Source organism: Boleophthalmus pectinirostris, unplaced genomic scaffold (assembly GCF_026225935.1).
Source record: "Boleophthalmus pectinirostris isolate CB_2022bp ecotype Guang Dong unplaced genomic scaffold, ASM2622593v1 HiC_scaffold_10, whole genome shotgun sequence".
In the NCBI taxonomy this organism is placed as follows: Eukaryota; Metazoa; Chordata; class Actinopteri; order Gobiiformes; family Gobiidae; genus Boleophthalmus; species Boleophthalmus pectinirostris.
The window spans coordinates 665111-685766 of record NW_026570971.1 but is presented as its reverse complement, the minus strand read 5'-3'; the positions used below and the strand labels follow the sequence as shown (position 1 = coordinate 685766).

Below are 20656 nucleotides of genomic sequence, written 5' to 3'. Positions count from 1 at the left end.
CGAGGGTCGTCCTCCACGAAGCCCTGAGGGGGACACCAGGCTTTTCATTTATTTACACCTTTATGTTTCTTAACTCAAAGTATTTCTAATATTCTCCTGAGATTTGTTAGATTTAAGAACATTTTTAATAGTTAATTACTGTATTTTCTGGACTTTTGACGGCACCTGAATAAAACTAAATTTTAATTACAAGTTTTAATTGTACATATATCAGTCGTCAGGTGTCCACGTCTTCAAGAACAATTTCAAGATGGGGCCGTCTGTTTTTATCACCTCGATCAAACCTTGGGTGTGAATGGTACCTCAGGTGTGAACAGTACTTGAGTGTGAACAGTACTAGAGTGTTAACAGTAAATTGAATGTGAACAGTACATTGAATGTGAACAGTACTAGAGTGTGAACAGTACCTTGAGTGTGAACAGTACCTTGAGTGTGAACAGTACCTTTAGTGTGAACAGTACCTAGAGTGTGAACAGTATCTTGAGTGTGAACAGTATCTTGAGTGTGAACAGTACTTGAGTGTGAACAGTACTAGAGTGTGAACAGTACTTGAGTGTGAACAGTATCTTGAGTGTGAACAGTACTAGAGTGTGAACAGTACCTTGAGTGTGAACAGTACCTTGAGTGTGAACAGTGTGAACAGTACTAGAGTGAACAGTGAGAGTGTGAACAGTACTTGAGTGTGAACAGTACCTTGAGTGTGAACAGTACAGTGTGAACAGTACTAGAGTGTGAACAGTATCTTGAGTGTGAACAGTACCTTGAGTGTGAACAGTACTAGAGTGTGAACAGTATCTTGAGTGTGAACAGTATCTTGAGTGTGAACAGTATCTTGAGTGTGAACAGTACTAGAGTGTGAACAGTACTAGAGTGTGAACAGTATCTTGAGTGTGAACAGTACTTGAGTGTGAACAGTACCTTGAGTGTGAACAGTACTTGAGTGTGAACAGTACTAGAGTGTGAACAGTACTTGAGTGTGAACAGTACCTTGAGTGTGAACAGTACTGGAGTGTGAACAGTACTAGAGTGTGAACAGTACCTTGAGTGTGAACAGTACCTTGAGTGTGAACAGTACCTAGAGTGTGAACAGTATCTTGAGTGTGAACAGTATCTTGAGTGTGAACAGTATCTTGAGTGTGAACAGTACCTTGAGTACTGAGTGTGAACAGTACCTTGAGTGTGAACAGTACCTTGAGTGAACAGTACTTGAACAGTGAGTGTGAACAGTATCTTGAGTGTGAACAGTACCTTGAGGGTGAACAGTACTAGAGTGTGAACAGTACCTTGAGTGTGAACAGTACCTTCAGTGTGAACAGTACTGGAGTGTGAACAGTATAGAGTGTGAACAGTACCTTGAGTGTGAACAGTACCTTGAGGGTGAACAGTACTAGAGTGTGAACAGTACCTAGAGTGTGAACAGTACCTAGAGTGTGAACAGTACCTAGAGTGTGAACAGTATCTTGAGTGTGAACAGTACCTTGAGTGTGAACAGTACTAGAGTGTGAACAGTATCTTGAGTGTGAACAGTACCTAGAGTGTGAACAGTACCTAGAGTGTGAACAGTACCTTGAGTGTGAACAGTACCTTGAGTGTGAACAGTACCTAGAGTGTGAACAGTATCTTGAGTGTGAACAGTACCTTGAGTGTGAACAGTACTGAGTGTGAACAGTACAGTACTGAGTGAACAGTGAACAGTGGTGAACAGTAGTGAGTGTGAACAGTACTCTTGAGTGTGAACAGTACCTTGAGTGTGAGTGTGACAGTACCTTGAGTGTGAACAGTACTGTGAGTAGTGTGAACAGTATAGAGTGTGAACAGTACCTTGAGTGTGAACAGTACCTTGAGGGTGAACAGTACTAGAGTGTGACAGTACAGAGTGTGAACAGTGTGACTACAGAGTGTGAACAGTACTTGAGTGTGAACAGTACCATTGAGTGTGAACAGTACTAGAGTGTGAACAGTACTGAGTGTGAACAGTACCTAGAGTGTGAACAGTACCTAGAGTGTGAACAGTACCTTGAGTGTGAACAGTACCTTGAGTGTGAACAGTACCTAGAGTGTGAACAGTACCTTGAGTGTGAACAGTACCTTGAGTGTGAACAGTACTAGAGTGTGAACAGTACTAGAGTGTGAACAGTACTTGAGTGTGAACAGTACTAGAGTGTGAACAGTACTAGTGTGAGTGTGAACAGTACTGAGTGTGAACAGTACCTTGAGTGTGAACAGTACTTGAGTGTGAACAGTACTAGAGTGTGAACAGTACCTTGAGTGTGAACAGGGAGCTGAGGGCGACGGTGGCTCTCTCGCGGGTGATGTACGTTCGTTGTTTTCCTTCCCAGAATCCTCTCTGCTCCAGGTCCCTCTGCTTCACCAGCGCCTTCGTCACCAGCGGCCGGCTCTGATTGGCCCGCCTGGACTCCGCCTCCTCCTGCCTCTGATTGGCCGTGTCGTGGGCGCTCTGGCTCTGGTTGGTCGGTTTCCGGTCGGTTTCCTCCGCGCACAGTTCGGAATCGGACTCGAGCGGCGCCATCAGCTCCAGCTCCTCGGACCGCCGCCGCCGCCGCCTTCTGCGTTTGACCCGGCTCGGTCCGGACTCGGTCGGGTCCGAGATGGGCTCCGTGTGGTCGAACTCGTGCGCGCTCAACCGGGAACTCTCTGAAAACGAGTCGAAATTAGAGCTGTTCTCTTTGGGAAACGCGTCGGACCGTAGCTTCTGTTTCTTCTGCGGTTTGGGCGAGTGCGACAGCGGCTCGGTGAAGTCGTAATCGTACGAGTCCATCGTATTTTCCGTTTCCAAACTCGGATCCTCTTCGTTCTCTCCAAACTTCTTCAGATGAATCGTTGGCGCGTCGTCGTTGAACCCGGCCTTAAACAGACGCCGTGTCTCTCGGAGTTTCTTGAGTTTCGAGACGTCCGACAGTTCTTCGTTCTGGACACTGGGCGGCGCTTTGCTTTGCTCCTCCTCCTTCGTCGTGACTTTGGCGTTTTCGTCTCTGCGGCCGAGTTTCCTCTTGTGTTTGAAGGTTTTCTTGGCGGCGCGGTTGGGCGGGGGTTTGGGGCGTTTGGAGGGAGGGACGAAGCCGGAGATGATGTCGCTGGTGCTGATGTCCGCCGCCGCGTTGGCCTTCACGGTGCAGGTGAGCGTGCGCACGTAGCTCGCCAGGGAGGGGGCGGGGTCGGGGGCCGTGAAGGAGGACGCGCGTTCGTCGATGAGTTTTCCCTCCGTCTCCAGATACTCGTCCAACATGTCACTGCAGAACGCCGACAGGTTCTTCTTCGGCTCTGGCACAGGGGGCGCTGTGGAGACAAACAAACACGAACAAAAACTTTAGTCCCGGTTTAGTCCCGATTTAGTCCCAGTTTAGTCCCTGGTTAAGACCCAGTTTAGTCTTGGTTTAGTCCCCAGTTTAGTCCCAGTTTAGTCCCAATTTAGTCCCAGTTTAGTCCCAATTTAGTCCCGGTTTAGTCCTCAGTCAAGACTCAGTTTAGTCCTGGTTTAGTTCCTAATATAGTCCCCGGTTTAGTCCTTGGTTAGTCCCTGTTTAGTCCTACTTTAATCCTGGTTTAGTCCCAGTTTAATCCCCGGTTTAGTCCCTGTTTAGTCCTGGTTTAGTCCTGGTTCTGTCCCTGCCATGTTTGTTTGGGTTCGTTTGGGCGCTTCACCTTTGACTCCGACCAAACCCTCTGTCTCTGTCTCACCTTCGGGGGGCAGTGTCTCTGTCTCACCTTCAGGGGGCAGTGTCTCTGTCTCACCTTCGGGGGGCAGTGTCTCTGTCTCACCTTCGGGGGGCAGTGTCTCTGTCTCACCTTCGGGGGGCAGTGTCTCTGTCTCACCTTCGGGGGGCAGTGTCTCTGTCTCACCTTCAGGGGGCAGTGCAGAGTCGTACTTGTCTCTCCATCCTTTGATCTGAGTCACGTCGGTGGTTTTTCCTGTCCGGGACACGAAGGCTCCAGTGGCGCCCCCTACAGACGAACGAGACAAAGACATTTTAACCACAAGAAGAAAACACGACGAGGAGAGACGAGAGAGCGACGCCGCGCGAAGTCTGCAGGGAAACTTTCCAACCATAAAAGACGACGTCGAGAAAACAAGTGTCCAATCGGAACTTCATTTTGGTCCAAACTCAGTCGCTCCGTCCATTCTGATTGGTCCAAACTTTGTCAAAGATTGAAGTGAGTCAAAACGGTCGATGTTCTGAGCGTCTGTGTTCAGAACAAGTGAAAAAGTCGCTCTAAGTGCAGATGTTTCTCACATAAATGGACAAATGACACATGTTTGTCTGTGGAATTGTGCATCTCTAGTTCTTTTTCTGTTCAGGTTTATTTGAGTCCAAATGTCCAAATCCAAATATAATAAACCCACTGTTTGTTTCCACGACCTGCACCAGTCAAGTCATGAGGACACCGCACTTTTTTTATATGGTTTTGAGGCAATAAGGAGATTTTGAGTTTATTTACAGACTTGATATTTTACACTTTTGTAGCTAAGGCCAGAAATTAAAAAACGTTTATGTCCAAAAAGTTGTTTCTACCTGTTTGTGTGAGTTTATGTGAAAGTGTTTTGTTTTTTTTCACGTGTATTTCTGGTCCTGTAGTTTTTATTCCAGCCACATGACACGACTCCAGCAGCAGATTATGAAATAAAAGAATGTAAAAGGATGAATAACACTTCATCAGGGGGAAAAGGGGAAGGTTTAATAGTAAAATTAAGAAAAAAATCCAGACAAGGGCAAATAAAATTACCTTGAGGTCTGGAAGAGTTTTAATTAATGCTTTCACCTGTGAGTTTGGTCTGAGCGCACTCACCTGCGTCGGACAAACTGGGCTCCTGATTGGTTCCTGGAGGGGGGAGGGGCAGAGGGATGCCCAGGTACTGAAGGTCCACAGGGAGAGACGGGTCCAGGAGGCTCATCTTCAGACCCACTGTGGAGAAGGAAAAAAACACTGAACCGAAACCGAACAGAACCGAACCGAGACACAGACACAGGAGAGGGAGGAGAGGGTGAAGGAGGAGGAAGGATAGAGGACAAGGAGGAGCTGGAGGAGGTGCAGTACCTTGCTGTAACTCCGGGTGGATCACCTGTTTGTGCTTCATGAGCTTCACGTCCCTGAGAAGAATCTGCTCAAACTCAAAGATCTGCTGCTCCAGAGACACACAGACTGAAAGGACACGAGAGACGAGAGGAGAGATGAGAGGAGATCACACACACGAGTCGCACATACACTGTCACCAAAGACACCTCCGTGAAGCTGAGCCCCATCAAACACACACCTACACCTACACTATTGTTTGTGTTTCGTTTGTGCTGCAAAATGTTTCATTTGTGTGATTTGTGATAAAATATTCCCATTCGATTTATAACATATTCAATTTTCATTTTAGAAATAAACTTGCACAAATGAAAACAGTCTCAGCACAAACCGAACACAAACACTTGTATCATTTTCTGCAGTTTTGAGGCCGTTTCGTCGACGTCATCGGCCCAAAATAAAACTGTTCATACTTTAAGAACCAGAATCACACAAACCAAACTTTTTACACAGTTTTAGACAAAGTTTTTGTGTAGGTTTGTGTTTGATGAGGGCAACATCACACAGGTATTAAATATTCTGTTAAAGGTTGTATGGAGTATTTTTTTTAGTTTCAAACTGTCAGTGAAAGATTAAAATACCGTTACAGAGACGCAGCAGCTTTGTATTTATGATGACCAAAAAAAAAAAAGAACGAAAATCTATCAACTGTGGACGTAGTGAGGCCAGATAAACATCAGCCAATAGAAAACGAGGCTCCCTCATTTTCTATTGGCTGTTAGGTTGTAAATCAAACTCCCTAGTGTAACTGACTCGTCGGAGCGCGGGGATTACGTGGTTTACACGGCGGTTCTTAGAGGCTTTTTCGAACTGTCGCTTCCACGCATTTCGCAAAGTTTGTCGCGACGGCGGACGAGAATCCAAGACCGGTTCGCCGCAAAAGAAAGTCCGTTTTTGAGGTCGCTGAAAGAAGAAGTCGCTGAAAGAAGAAGAGAAGAGGAAAAGTAGCAAAACCAAACTGAGGTGATTCTTGGAGATCTCGTCCAGCGATGGCGCGACCGAAGCAGACGAAGGGTCTAAAAACTGACGCGTCGGTCGCTGAATTACTTCTAGACAGGAAACTTCAACAGTAATTCTGAATGAGCACAAGGACTGTCGCTGTATTTCTCTTCCCTTAAAAAAATCCTCTATACAACCTTTAAATACTGCTGTTTCTTTATAAACTCTTGTTGGACTAAAGGCGAGTGCTGCTCATCAGAACGAACTGCCCCATGACACTGTTTACATTTAGTTTTTATTTTTAGGGATGGTGCGATATGGTTTTCTTTTTTATCCGATACGATATCTGATATTTGACCTGCTGCAGATATTTGCCCATATCGATAATTCACTTCTGAAATCCAAACTGAGACCCACATTTCTCTTAAGATGAAGTAAAAATCACTAATGAACTTTACAATTTTGGAAAAATAACTAAATAATGAACACAAATATCAAACGACGCTGATATCGACTGGAACTGATATATCGCCCATCCCGATTTATTTACAGGATTCCTCACTCTAGGTTCAGAAAACTCAGGCTGGACTCACCGTGTTCCTCTGAGCTCTGCTGGATGTTCTCTGGTTCCCGATCTGGGTCGGTTCTAGATGGTTCCTTGTTCTGTGCGTCCTTCAGATCTGTTCCGTTAGCGTCCTCGTTAGTGTCCTCGTTATTCGTTGAAGCAGCAGCAGTTTCTCGTTCCAGCTCCTCATTCAGTTCCCTCTGTGGTTCCTTGTGTCGTCTCCTCCCCCCTGCCTCCTTGTTTGGTTTCCTCTCGGTTTCCTTGTCTCCTTCTAGTGTGGGAGAGGACGCAGGAGGAGAGGACGCAGGAGGTGAGGACGCAGGAGGCAGAGGACGCAGGAGGCGAGGACGCAGGAGGCGAGGACGCAGGAGGCGAGGACGCAGGAGGCGAGGACGCAGGAGGCGAGGACGCAGGAGGCGAGGACGCAGGAGGAGACGAGTCCGGGCGAGTTTCCTTCAGACTCACTGTGACTGGTAAAACACACAGAGAGTTGAGTTATAAACATGAATAAATCACATTCTATACTCAAGTTAAGCCGGGCGACACTGTGTGATTTTTTACCCTTTTTGAGTCAGCAACAGCTAAAAAAACACAGAGGAACTACATAGACCATGATCCTTTGCTCCATTTTAGTGCAGACGACAAGAAGAAATAACAGTTCTAACACTTTTAAGTCTGAGTTGTTTGGATTAAATCTTGTCAAGACGTTTGAAGAGGAAAAAGTAGAATATTCACAGTTTTGTTTACCTCCACAGAAAATTTTAATAAATATCGTACAGAGAGATTTGGATATCACAATAAATATCGTATCGTAAGGTTCAGACCGTGACGATATCGTATTGTGAGACTTATATATCGTTACACCCCTAATAATGTCATTAAAAATCTATTTATCAAAAACTCACTTCTCTTAAAGTCTGTGGAACAAAGTACAGAGGGGGCAGGGCCATTTTGGATCAAGGGGGCGGGGCCAGGTGATGCCGAGGGGGCGGGGTCAGTCTGAACCGAGGGGGCGGGGTCAGTCTGGGAGTTTTCTGGAGAGTCTCCGATGTGAAGCTCCAACGCCTCCTGAAACATGAAGGAAACAGATTTAGTTTCTGTTCACGCTGACGTCACAAACAGGACGACGTCTGGAAACACGCGGTGAAACTCCTCGTGTAGTTCTGACTCTGGGCTCGACTGTGATCAAACCCACTGGAGTAAATCTGCAAGTCCAAGTCTTGTCCAAGGCAAGTCCGGCCGCGGGCGAGTTGGACCAAAAATAAATAAATCCTGGTATTGCTACAGTTTGCAGCATTTTGGTTTCAGGACACATTTGTTTATGTTTTACACAAACTAAACTTAAACCACACGACTCATTTACATAAACTAATGTGTGTGATAATCTTGTGTGTGATGTGGTTCAGTTTGTGTTGGACTAAAGGACAGTGACTCAGTGGAATATGAGTGTTCTCTCTGTGACAGAGGGGTGTTCTGCTGATGGTGAGTGTGTTCTGTGTTTCTGTCGTGTTGGAGATGGTTCATGTGAAACTTTTCACACATTATACGTATGCAGGTCGTACACACAGACTGTACAGTGGTGTGGCTTCATAGTTTACTAAAGTTGTATTAAAACATTTTGGTGAAAAGGTAATATCATATACCCCGGTAAAATCCTGAGAAGGAGAACTGTATCAAAATTTGGATACGGCCCAACGCTAATTGAATATATTTTTTCTAAAATATCAAGCCGCTGGGGGTCATTTTTACACCAGCTTCTTGTTATTGCTTTTTTTGATGCCAATGTCAGAATCTTAAAACGGTTCTGTCGCTTTTTCGATCTCCTCTCCAGACAGAAGGGCTAACAAAAATATCTTTGGGCCCTTGGGGACGACACAAGTCAAGATCAGATCTGTTTTTTCAAACACATTTGTCCCAGAAAGGCTTAAACTTTGTACATGTCCAAAAAATCTGAGTGTGATTGGCTTATGAGCGGCCGAACCGTCTCCAACAACCACAATCAAACCCTTGAACTCTGGCAGGAATATGAGCAGTAATAAACACTCGTATAAGACTCTTCCACCCAAACTCCCTCCACCTTTTGGAGCGAGCTTTTCTCTTCTGGCCCTTTAAAACCCTAAGTGTGTTTTTACCTTTGAGGTGAATGAGACGAACAGCTGCTCCTCCACCTCCTCCAGACTCGGCTTCATCACGGAGTACGACGGGTCCAGCTCCGGCTCCAGCTCCACTTTAGCAGCTCCACGTCTCCTCTTCCTCCTCCTCTGAGCCCTGGGCGTCAGCTCCAGCCTCACCTGGTCAGTCCTCACCTGGTCGGCCCTCACGTGGTCAGTCCTCACCTCCGTCTGTGGCTCTGTCATCTCCTCTGACCTTTCCTTTGACGTTTCTTCTGATCTCTCCTCTAATCTCTCCTCTGATCTTTCCTCTGACCTTTCTTCTGTAAGCTGCGGCGTTTGCTCTTCAGCCGCTGCGTTCGAAAACTCCTCGCCGATCCCCAGATCTGCGTCGGCGCCCGCGAAAAAATGCACCAGCTCCGTGAGGTCTGTCGGCGAAAGTGCGTCTCCGTCCAGCGAAGAGAACGTGGGCGACACCGGAAACTGCAGCGCGAGAGGCGACAGATCCCCCGGAAACGGCAAGGACTGCTCCTGAAACGCGGCGGCTTCGGGCGCCAGCGAGGGGCCGCCGTTCTCGGACTGCGAGGCGAGGTCAGAGGGCGAAGCTGAGGGGTGAAACGGTGAGAAGGGCGCGGCCAAGCTCTGCTCCGCCGGCGGTAACACGGTGTGCCACTTAAACACAGATGAGCCCGGTTTGCTCTCGTCCTTCTCGGGGTCCGGGGCCGTTTCGGGGATGTTTTCCTGAGGTTCTAAATCTAACGCTAACGACTCGGGGAGGGCGGGGAGAGGTTCTGGCGAGCTGGCGGGAGAGAGAGGCTCAAACCCAAATGTGGCACACTCCGGGTCGGGCAGAGGGGGTGAAATGGAGGACAGGGCACAAAACGGAGGAGGAGGAGAGGTTTGTAACACTGTTGAATCTGAAACTAAACACTGATCAGTCTCACGTGGTTCTGTGTCTTTCTGAGGTGATAAAGTTCTCCGACCTAAACCGGGGTCTGAATGAGAAATCTGCGCTGGCGGTTTTGGTTTCGGTTTGTGCCATTTTGACTTTTTCCGTTTCTTTCGGGGTTTGGGAACATTCCGGACTGTAAATACCTGATCAGAAGGTTCTGGTAAAGTTACTGGTAAACGTTCTGATTGGCTTTCTGTGGATTTACAGTTCGATTCGGGGATTTCCGTTGCACACGATTCTTGCTTTGACTGGTGCAAATGTTCAGATTTTTCTTTTGATTCCGAATTCTGAACATCTTCTATAAAATTCTCCTGTTTCTTGGTTGAACTGCAGGACAGTTTTAGCTTATTTTCTGGTTTATGTGATACTGCGTTCTCCACTGGTAAATCTGTTTTAGGTTCTTTGCGTTCAGCCGCTGTAAGAGGGTCAGTAACGTCCTTGGACTCGCTCAAAGACGGTTCAAGTTTAGTTTCAGTTTTTCGAGATTCTAGTTGTGAATTTGTTTGTACCATTCGATCTTTTACAGTCTTGGCATTATCAGCTTCTTTAGCATGATCAGTTTCGACTTTTGCCTTTTTCGATTTGGCCGAGTGTTGCTTTAAGAACCGACCGAGCGCAGACAGAGGCAGAGTGGGCGGCCGTTTCTGAACCTTTGCCTCAGACGAAGGTTCAGATTTAGAAGCGGTTGAAGCTACAGGTTTGTTCTCCTTACAGACTTCTGTCCTTGCGTCGTCTTTGCCCGAAACAAAACAATCTTTTCTCGGTTTCTCTGCGTTTTTCGTGCAGTTTTGGCCTTTCGTTCCCTCTTTTTCAGAGTCTTTTGCAGAGTTTTGTGGAGTCCGTTCAGAGGAAATGTTGTGGACTTCGTACTGGGATAAATTACACCTCTGCAGAGCCACGTGCGCCTCTCGAATTCGCTCCGAAAACAACTTCTGTGATGGTGGAGGGGCGGGGCTGCAGCGAAACACGAAACACAGAGAATTAGAGACATTTTAAAAGGATTTGGGCTCTAAAACTTAGGACGCATAGTTCAAATTTTTAACAGTTAAAAAGACAAAACAAATAAAAGAGGTTGAGGTCGTCCAGTTAAATGTGACTTGTGTGTGATCTCCAGTGTGAACTTTAAACGTGTCCCACATGAGCATTAGAGACACGACAACGTCACACACAGCGACATAAACCTGGACGCAGCATCGAGCACCTGGAGATTTTAAAGCTGCTGCTAAACCGGAGCCAGAACATGAACAGATGATTTGTTTTAAGGAGGAGATTGAGAAGGAGAAGGACAAGGTTTCCGGCAGTGGAGTTTTTGTGGGGCAGTGGCAGCAACGTCCATAGGAAGGAACGTTCAGAGCCTGAAAATTCTCTTGCGTTGTCGTCCGTCATGGTTGTGTCTTTCTTCCAGTTTCCACCTCCTTCGGCAGAACAGTGTCGTTTGTGAACATTTGTGACACGTGTAGGTGGATGAATGTGACATGGATATTCAGACTGAAGTCACATGTTAAAGGTCAGATCTGTTTGGGTTTTAGGAGCACATATCCAAGTGTCCTGGGTCACATTTGAACAAAACCAGATCTGAGTGGTTCCGACTGACATTAAAAGATGAGAAACAGGAGCAGAGGGACGAAAAATCAGATTTGGGAACTCCAGGTGCAGAACGAAACAGCACATCAACAAGCAACAGACGTCACTATTCTGCACTGAAGGAGACAGAAACTGGAAGAAAGACACAACCACAGCAGACGATGCAAGAATTCTCTCATGCAAGAGAATTTTCAGGCTCTGAAGGCTCGGAGTCTCGTCAGTGGAGGGAAAGTGAGGCTAGTGAGTTTATTCGTATTTAGGGGATCGATGTATTCAGGACAAATTGGAGAAGTCTTATCAGAACCAGGCAGTTTTGGAATGATTGCCAAAGAAATGTGCGAGTGCAGCTACACGGGGTCCTGAGTCCAACGTCAATGAAAAATAAAGATCCTGCGAGACAAACACAAGGAGGATAAAGACTCAAACAAATGAAGCGGCTGTGGAAGTGTGACCTGAACATTTCACCAACAACTGGACCGGATTTTGGGAGACAAGCCCAGAGTTTAGGCGACTTCTGTAAACCCTGAACATGCTTGCTGTGTGTGACGTCGTCGTGTCTCTAATGCACATGTGGGACACTTTTGGGGCGTTTAAAGTTCACACTGGAGATCACACACAAGTCACATTTAACTGGAAATGTGAACGACCTCGCAAAAAATTGGATTTCACATAAAACCCTGCAGTCAGAACTGAGCCAAAGTGAGTGAACCCACAGCGTTCAGCTCCAGTCAAATGAAGCTCATCAAGGCTGGAAGTTACAGGCGAGAATTTAGAGCCAGACTCCAGAACCAGAACTTTTTTAACAGACAAAATAGATAAACAAAAACCCCAGGATCATGTAGAGCAGAAAACTAAAATGCCAAAACCGAAATGTCGCAATACGAGTCACATATAGACTGACTCCTCTTCTGACCAAGACAAATCATCACCTTCTGTAGGTTCCATCTGGACAGTGCAAAGCTGCTACAAACACGTCCTGCATCACACAAAACTGACTCCTGTGAGCTTCAAGTCACGTTCTAATGTTCCTGTCTAATGTTCCTGGTCACACTCAGAGCTGGAGTTGTGTTTGTTTGTTCGTTTGAGTAACTCTTTATTATGAGTCTGTCTACATCTCCAACGCTCCAAACACTCTGCTCCACCACCTGTTCCTTTTCTCTTTAGTTCAGTCAAGATCGGCAACTCCAGGACTGAAATGATCCAGATGATTCTAGTGAAGGTGTGTGGAGTTTAAAAACAGGATGGAGCACTTCCTGTATCACCACATGATGACATCACAAGGTGGAACAGAGTGTTTTTAGTGTGTTTTGAAAGAAGAACTTGTGTTAAATGTGCAGGTTTATGTGTTAAACATGTGAATGAAACAAAACACAACTCCAGTGTGTGTGTGTGATGAGGAAACATCAGAACAGATCAGTGTGATATGAACCTTTAAGCTCTAAGTTTAGAAAGAACAGTTTTAATCTAAACTCCATCACCTGCTGTTGTCCTCAGAACTCACATCATCACCTACATCTGCACCTGCAGGTCTCTTTGGAGACCTTTGAAAAATACTTGCCCTGGAAACAAGAGCCCGGTGAAGGTCTTTTCCTGAAACGATGTCAGACCAGACTGAGAGAGACTTTACTGTTTTTTATAACATAAAACCATCAGCGGAGACAAACGGGTCAACGAGTGGGGCGTATATATATTTATACTTCACTAATGACACTGGGTCAGTCCTTGTTTAGTCCCGGTCTAGTCCTTGTTTAGTCCCGGTCTAGTCCTTGTTTAGTCCCGGTCTGGTCCTGGTGTAGTCCTCGTGATCGGCTCGGTGATTGTGGTGTATATATTTATGCTCCGTTCATGTTTGTGGTTCTCGCTCTGGTTCTCAGGTTTTTCTTCCTGATAATAACTTTGCTGCGTCACTGGATACTCGTCTCTGATTGGTTGACGCGACGCGTCTGATGCGAAAAGTTCAGCATTTTCAACACTCAAGACGCGCCGCAAAAACGCAGGACGCTCTAGTCGCGCGTCCACAGACTTTACATGGAAACTGGACGCTTTGATGCTCTGGTCTGAACATCCCTTTAGTGTTTTGTGGTGAATGAGTTGGCGGTGACAGACACATCAGAGTATCAGTGTTTTCAGGAGTCACACAGTCCCCATCACATCTGGACCAACATGAACTCGTGGAGCTGGAGGCACCAGATCGTTCCGTCTCTGGAGCCGTTTTCCATCGGATTAATGTGAACAAACACTGCACCACAACAACACCACTCACATACACACTAGTGTGAGCGGGGACTAGGACTTTAGAGCCCTGCCCAAGCACGGATCACCCCTAAAACAACGTACGTTTGTCCAGTGTGAGGGCACGTTTCAGACTTTAGCCCAGTTGGAGGTGGGCCAAAGCACAACACAGAGCCCATGTACACACACACACACACGACTTTACTATGCCGTGTGTGTGTGTGTGTGTGCTGATGTCACTCATATGAGGAAAACAGTGTTTAAAGTCACTCTAAAGAACAGTGAATCCACACTCAACTTCAGTGAGGACCGTGACAGAGACAGAAGTTCTGCAGCCTCGTCTCCGGGTCTTAAAATATTTCTGCCGCTGGACTTATTTTCTCACTAAATCGTTCGCTCTGCTGCCATCAGTAAACAAACCGAGCCGCCATCGTGGCTCGGTTCTGTGGTGCAGGTGTGAGTGCAGAACATAGAACTACAGCAATCAGCACGGTTCTAAAGTCCTAGTGTGAGTGGCCCTTAAAGAGCTGAAGAACTGTACGTCTGAGAAGGAACAATCTAAGAACAGAAACAGCAACAGAAAGAACCAGGACTAAACCAAGACCAAACCCAGGACCAAATCTTCACTCACTGACGCAGACTCGTCTTTATTAAGTCCTCAGACCTCAGCTCTTACCAGGTTTGTTCTGATGGGGCTTTAGCTGCAGACTCGGACTGGTCACGGGACTTGGGCTGGTCCCGGGAGCAGGACTTGGGCCGGTCTGTGGAGGAGGATCTGGGCTGGTCTGCTGAGGTTTTGGGGGTCTCTCGTGGTTCTCCTTTAGGTTCTCCTTTGGGTTCTGTGGGTTTGGAGCTCTTGGGTTTGTGGTTGGCTAACAGGGACTTGAGGCTCTTCTTGAGCGGGTTCTGTCCAGGGCCCGGTTCTGTGGGGTTCTGTTTCAGTCCCTTTGCCGCAGCCTCGTCCTTCAGGCCTTTGGAGAAAGGGTTGTACTGCACTTTGAGCTGCGTGAGCCTGTTGTTGTGATACAATGACACCGCCATGAACTCCGTCTGCGGGAAGGTGAAGGTGACGACGCCGGGCCCGCTCAGCTTCACGTCTTTGGCCCTGTCGGTCTGGACCACGTGCAGGTGCGGCAGGTAGCGCTGGTTCAGGTGCAGCACGGCGTTCCCGCTCCTGTCGTCTGCGTCGCTCGTCAGTTTGAGGCGGTAAAACGACACTGGACTCTGCATCCAGTGCTGGCCTGAGGCGGGGGAGTCCGGGTGGGCGAAGGGCGGCGTGGGGACGGGACTCTGGGCTCTGCCGCAGACCTGCCAGCCTCGCCCGCCCCAGCGGTACCTGTGGGCGTCGGCCGGCCGCAGGTCCATGAGGAGGCTGTACTTTTTGTGGGGGCTGAGGCCGGACAGGCGAAAACGACAGTACGGAAACATGCGGCCGCCCTGTTTGGTCACGATCATCTCCGTGCTGCAGCGGTGGAACTCGTTCCACATGCTGTTGTTGTCCAGAGTGACCCGGATGCCCCGCAGAACACACTCCGGGGGCAGGTTCTCGTCCGGTCTGGGCTCTTTCTGAGGGTGAGGGTTCGACTTCCCCCTCTCCTCGCTCCACCTGTGTCCTCCAGCAGAGGGCGCTCTGCCGGGGGGTTCTTCCTGAAGCAGCACCATCTCTCTCTGCTGCGCCTGAGCCATGGAGCGGACTGAGACATCTACAGCCCCTCACGGCCCCGCAGCTCCTGGCTCCCGTCCCACAGGGTCCAGTCTGACAGGGTCCGGTCTGACAGGGTCCTGAAACACAGACAGGAGCAGGTCTGAGGTTTGGGCTCAGTTTAACACAGAGAGAAACAAAAGACTCAGAGGTGGTTTAACTGGTAAAACAGGTTTATTATTTGTTTTACATTCTGTGACCGTCACAGGACCTGACTGACACGCTACAGGTCACAAAGAAGAAATCCACATTCATGACGAAAATCCACGTGAGTCGAGTGAAAAACAGTAAACTGTTCAAACCCACAGCACCGGCCGAGCGCTGAGCCTGTGATCCTGCTCCATAAAGCCCAATCTATGGTCGTGTGTCAAATCGTCTGCGTCGCTGTGAAGCCCCTCCTCAGAGCGTCTGCCTCGACTGATGTGCACCTACAAAATTTTGTAACTACGCATCAAAAGGAGGCGCTGAACGCCCGGCTAAACCGACTGGAAGAGGCCCTCAACAGCCTCACTCCTCGCGCTCGTTAGTTTCATGCTTGAGTTTCTGCTGGGTTCTGCAACTGAAGAATTTCCAGAAGGGGGAATTTCCTTTGTTTTAAATTCTGCCTCAACTTCACTGTGTGTACGGCGTGTGCGTGGTGTGTGTGTACGGCATGTGTACGGCGTGTGCGTGGTGTGTGTGTACGGCATGTGTACGGCGTGTGCGTGGTGTGTGTGTACGGCGTGTGTGTACGGCGTGTGCGTGTGTACGGCGTGTGCGTGGTGCGTGTGTACGGCGTGTGCGTGGTGTGTGTGTACGGCGTGTGCGTGGTGTGTGTGTACGGCGTGTGTGTACGGCGTGTGTGTGGTGTGTGTACGGCGTGTGTGTACGGCGTGTGCGTGTGTACGGCGTGTGCGTGGTGCGCGTGTACGGCGTGTGCGTGGTGCGTGTGTACGGCGTGTGCGTGGTGCGTGTGTACGGCGTGTGCGTGGTGCGTGTGTAGGGCGTGTGCGTACGGCGTGTGCGTACGGCGTGTGCGTGGTGCGTGTGTACGGTGTGTGTACGGCGTGTGTGTGGTGTGTGTGTACGGTGTGTGTGTACGGTGTGTGTGTGGCGTGTGTACGGCGTGTGTACGGCGTGTGCGTGGTGTGTGTGTATGGCGTGTGCGTGGTGTGTGTGTACGGCGTGTGTGTGGTGTGTGTGTACGGCGTGTGCGTGGTGTGTGTGTACGGCGTGTGTACGGCGTGTGTGTGGTGTGTGTGTACGGCGTGTGCGTGGTGTGTGTGTACGGCGTGTGTACGGCGTGTGTGTGGTGTGTGTGTACGGTGTGTGTGTACGGTGTGTGCGTGGTGTGTGTGTACGGCGTGTGCGTGGTGTGTGTATACGGCGTGTGTGTGGCGTGTGTACGGCGTGTGTACGGCGTGTGCGTGGTGTGTGTGTATGGCGTGTGCGTGGTGTGTGTACGGCGTGTGCGTGTGGTGTGTGTGTACGGCGTGTGTGCGTGTGTGTGTGTACGGCGTGTGCGTGGTGTGTGTGTGCGTGGTGTGTGTGGTGTGTGTGTGTGTGTACGGCGTGTGCGTGGTGCGTGTGTGTGGTGTGTGTGTACGCCGTGTGCGTGGTGTGTGTGTACGGCGTGTGCGTGGTGTGTGTGTACGGCGTGTGCGTGGTGTGTGTGTGTACGGCGTGTGCGTGGTGTGTGTACGGCGTGTGTGTGTGGCGTGTGTACGGCGTGTGTGTACGGTGTGTGTGTACGTGTGTACGGCGTGTGTACGGCGTGTGCGTGGTGCGTGTGTACGGCGTGTGCGTGGTGTGTGTGTACGGCGTGTGTGTGCGTGTGTACGGCGTGTGTGTGGTGTGTGTGTACGGCGTGTGTGTGGTGTGTGTACGGCGTGTGTGTGGTGTGTGTACGGCGTGTGTGTGGTGTGTGTGTACGGCGTGTGTGTGGTGTGTGTACGGCGTGTGTGTGTGTGTGTACGGCGTGTGTGTGGTGTGTGTACGGCGTGTGTGGTGTGTGTACGGCGTGTGTGTGGTATGTGTGTACGGCGTGTGCGTGGTGTGTGTACGGCGTGTGTGTGGTGTGTGTGTACGGTGTGCGTGGTGTGTGTGTACGGCGTGTGCAGTATAGGCCCATAATAACACATGTAGACCGTGTGTACATGTGTCTACATGTGTTACGCCACATGACCACGACACATTTGGACGAGGCTCCTGATTGGACAAAGTTTGTAGCTCGTCGACCAAACTCTGACGATCTGAGCCTCACAGGCCTTGAGTCGTGGGGTTTGTACAAGGGCCCGACCGATATGGATTTTTTATTTATTTTTTTTTTGCGGCCGATATGAAACCGATAAAATGTGAGTTGGAGGAGTCCACAGCCGATATAAAAACTGATTTGTTTAGTGATGTAAAAATTCACTGTAAATCTTCAATTGATTATAAAACCTGTTCTGACTCTTTACATCAGATTTGAAGACAGGAGGCGGGACTAATGGCATTTTTGTATCACATACTAATCTGTAAACAGAAGAAGTAAACTCCAGCTGTTTATAATAACACAGGCTCCTCTCACATCACAGGTCTGCACTAACAAGTGTCCTGACTCACAACAATCATCTATAAAATAATATTATCCAGTGTGTTGACAGCAGCTGTGTGTGTGTGTGTGTGTGTGTCTGTGTGTGTGTGCGTGTCGTGTGTGTCTGTGTGTGTGTGTCCTCTGTGTCGTCTCTTCTCACACTTTAATAAAAGCAGCAGTACTTTTGTTTCTGTCCTAAACTGTGCTGAAGTTCACTTTTAATTCTCGTCAGTATCGTGGATCAGACAAATCAGAAAAACATCAGAAAATATTGTGCAGACCAAAATGCTTAAGTATTTCTTTTTAAATATCAGTAAATCTCATTGTTGTGACGCTGCTCAGACTGAAGAGTTTATGTTCTGACTTATGAAAAAGTGACGGTGCCCAACAACAAAATGTCATTTAAAAAACACGTCTAAAATAAAAGCAGTGCAGCTTTAGTCCAGGCATGAGGTAAAATGATAAAATATGTTTATTTTATAATTCCAAATGAGCTTAAACGGGCTGAGTCGACCAAAGGGCCGGACGTGGAACAGGAGCTGCACGAGGCCCAGGTCTGATCAAAGACAAATCAACCTCACTGAAGCACGTGTCCCTCACAAGGGCCTCCATCGCTGCTTGCAGTTTTAACTTTATTAACTTCCTGATCGTGAAAGTATTAGTTTTATATAAAAGGATTAAAATGTCCTCAGGGTCTGTCTGACCAACTCTGTGTGAGTAAATGTGTTAAAGAAAGATCAGTGTTTGTTAAAGTTTTGTGTTTCATAAAATCTGAATCATCGTGAAGCAGCGAGAGTCTAAACCTCCGAGCTCCAAACCTCCGAGCTCCAAACCTCCGAGCTCCAAACCTCCGAGCTCCAAAAGGAAACGGGACGAACTCAAACGTGGAGCTCGTGTTTTATTAGAGAAAAAAAGGATTCTCACTGAAATGTCATGAACACAAACTCTGAGCTCTGTGTGGATTCAGAAACTTCAGTTTGTCTTATTACACAGAAACTTTTTGTTTTCTTCTAATTTGACAGAAAGTAGAAAATTAAATACACAAACGGTTCTGTGTTTAGTCCAGGTTTAGTCCAGGTTTAGTCCAGGTTTAGTCCAGGTTTAGTCCAGGTTTAATGTTTCATGTTTCAGGTGCACTCACCCCTTTGGCCTGTTCCACAGACTCGACTCGTGATGAATCTAAAACGTTTACTGTGGTTTTATTGAATCTAAATGATCAGATTTGGAACAGTCGGGACTTTTGGGACCTGTGACGCCGTTTAAAGCTGCACTGTGGGACATTCACTCCACCTGCTCCATCCCACGAGGAGAAAGAGTTGAAGTCTAGAACATTCTCCACAGACACAGATCTGTTTTATGCCACAAGTTTGTGAAGAGGCAGTGAAGATGTTTAAATGTTTCTAGTGTCATAAAAACACTGAAAAAAAGAAAAAGCTTCAGTGGAACTTTATTTTTGGCTGAAATGTTCCACAGTGGGGCTTTAGGTGAAGGTTCAGTCAGTTCAGGCCTGGACGACCCTTTTCTGAACATGGATATGGTTCTACAAATAAGATATGGTTCTATAAATGTTTGAGCGTCCGCGTCACGTTTCATTTGTTTGTGTTTAAGTCGTGAGGACACGCCCCCACCTGATGACATCATCACTCACACGTGTGTAAAGAGACTGAAGTGTGTGAACGTCTGCGACAGGAAACATGACTCTGCTTCACTATGAGTCACACTTCACTGTGATTGGTCCAGTCCTCTGGGGCACATCTACGGTCTGTTTCTATAAGCCCCGCCCCCTCTCTTCCCAAAAATGGACACTTCCTGTTCACCTGAGAAACGCACCTGAGTCCAGTTCTGATCTAAATCTAAACCTCCTGAACCCGAACCCGTCGGACGGAGACAATGAGCCGTTTCAAGTCCGAAGAGCATCAACATTTACTTAAAAATCTCTTTTTTCAGCAGGTTTGTGTGATGCTAATGCGCCGCTACAGCGCTAGCTCCACAAAAACACAAACTGAAGCTGGAATCACAAGATTAAAACATGAACATGAACCTGAACCGAACCGGACCGACCCGGACCTCACAAAAACACCTGCACATAAAACCCAGAGCCGAACCCGAACCCGAGGCCCTGCGCTCGGCTAACCAGGCTAACGGGGCTAACACGTGCTAACCCGGGCTAACACCACCGGACCCGGGACAGAACCGGGACAGAACCGGGTCAGATCCGCTTACACCGCGGCGCGCGCGGGTCGGAGGTTCCGCGCGGACCCACGGCGGCCCCCGGGCCTCGGTTCTGACCCGGGACCGGCCCAGGCCTCAGCCCGAACCCCACACACCTCCCTCCGGCCCGGAGCTCCGGCCCGTCCCGCCTTTACCTTCCTGCGGGTCGAAGTGAGCGCGGGGTTCGACGGAGCGACATGAATCCACGCGGTTCCGTCCCGGTGCGTGTCGGTTCCGCGGGACTCGAGGATCTGCGGGTTTTTGTCGCGGGTGGAGAAAAGAGCACGCGGCGCCTCACTGGTGACGTCAGCGCCGTTTGTGCTCGTGCGCAGCTTCCTCCGCCGCCATTTTGTGAAGCCACCAGGTTCAAACCTCCGCCCGGTCCGGTCCGGTCCAGTCCGGTTCGACCCGCCGCCCGGTCCCGGCCCGGTCCGAGCCCCGGCACCGAGCCTTCAGACCGGGGGGCGGCGGCGCGGAGACCCGGTGGAGCGGAGCAGCGGGACCCGGGGCCTGGAGCAGAGACACCGGGGCAGGAGCAGGAGCAGCGGCCCGAGCGGCGCACAGAGCCGCGCACAGAGCCGCGGACAGAGCCGCGGACAGAGCCGCGCACAGAGCCGCGGACAGAGCCGCGGACAGAGCCGCGGACAGAGCCGGGACAGGCTCCTCCGAGCGCGGAGGAGCGCGGGGCTCCGGGGCTCCGGGGCCTGAGCCTCAA

At 48.9% G+C, this 20656-nt stretch overlaps 1 protein-coding gene across 6 annotated transcripts in view; it reads right to left on the bottom strand.

The window, feature by feature from the left end:
• mgaa (MAX dimerization protein MGA a) overlaps positions 1-20294 on the bottom strand; it is a 31164-nt gene extending 10870 nt beyond the window's left edge. For 4 of the 6 annotated variants that reach the window (XM_055158695.1, XM_055158713.1, XM_055158705.1 and 1 more), the window contains exons 1-11: positions 20097-20294; positions 14151-15256; positions 8728-10612; positions 7501-7663; positions 6937-7065; positions 6624-6905; positions 5056-5160; positions 4807-4923; positions 3862-3963; positions 2264-3297; positions 1-23 (exon numbers count right to left, since the gene is read on the bottom strand). The exon at positions 1-23 is cut by the window's left edge and continues 251 nt beyond it. In XM_055158695.1, the coding sequence (XP_055014670.1) occupies positions 1-23; positions 2264-3297; positions 3862-3963; positions 4807-4923; positions 5056-5160; positions 6624-6905; positions 6937-7065; positions 7501-7663; positions 8728-10612; positions 14151-15160 (4850 nt within the window). In that variant the 5' untranslated portion in view covers positions 15161-15256; positions 20097-20294. Of the gene's footprint in view, positions 24-2263; positions 3298-3861; positions 3964-4806; positions 4924-5055; positions 5161-6623; positions 6906-6936; positions 7066-7500; positions 7664-8727; positions 10613-14150; positions 15257-18871; positions 19924-20096 lie in introns of those variants that run through there. The other 2 variants (XM_055158710.1, XM_055158702.1) reach the window with 2 other exon arrangements.
• Between the last annotated feature and the right edge of the window lie 362 nt (positions 20295-20656).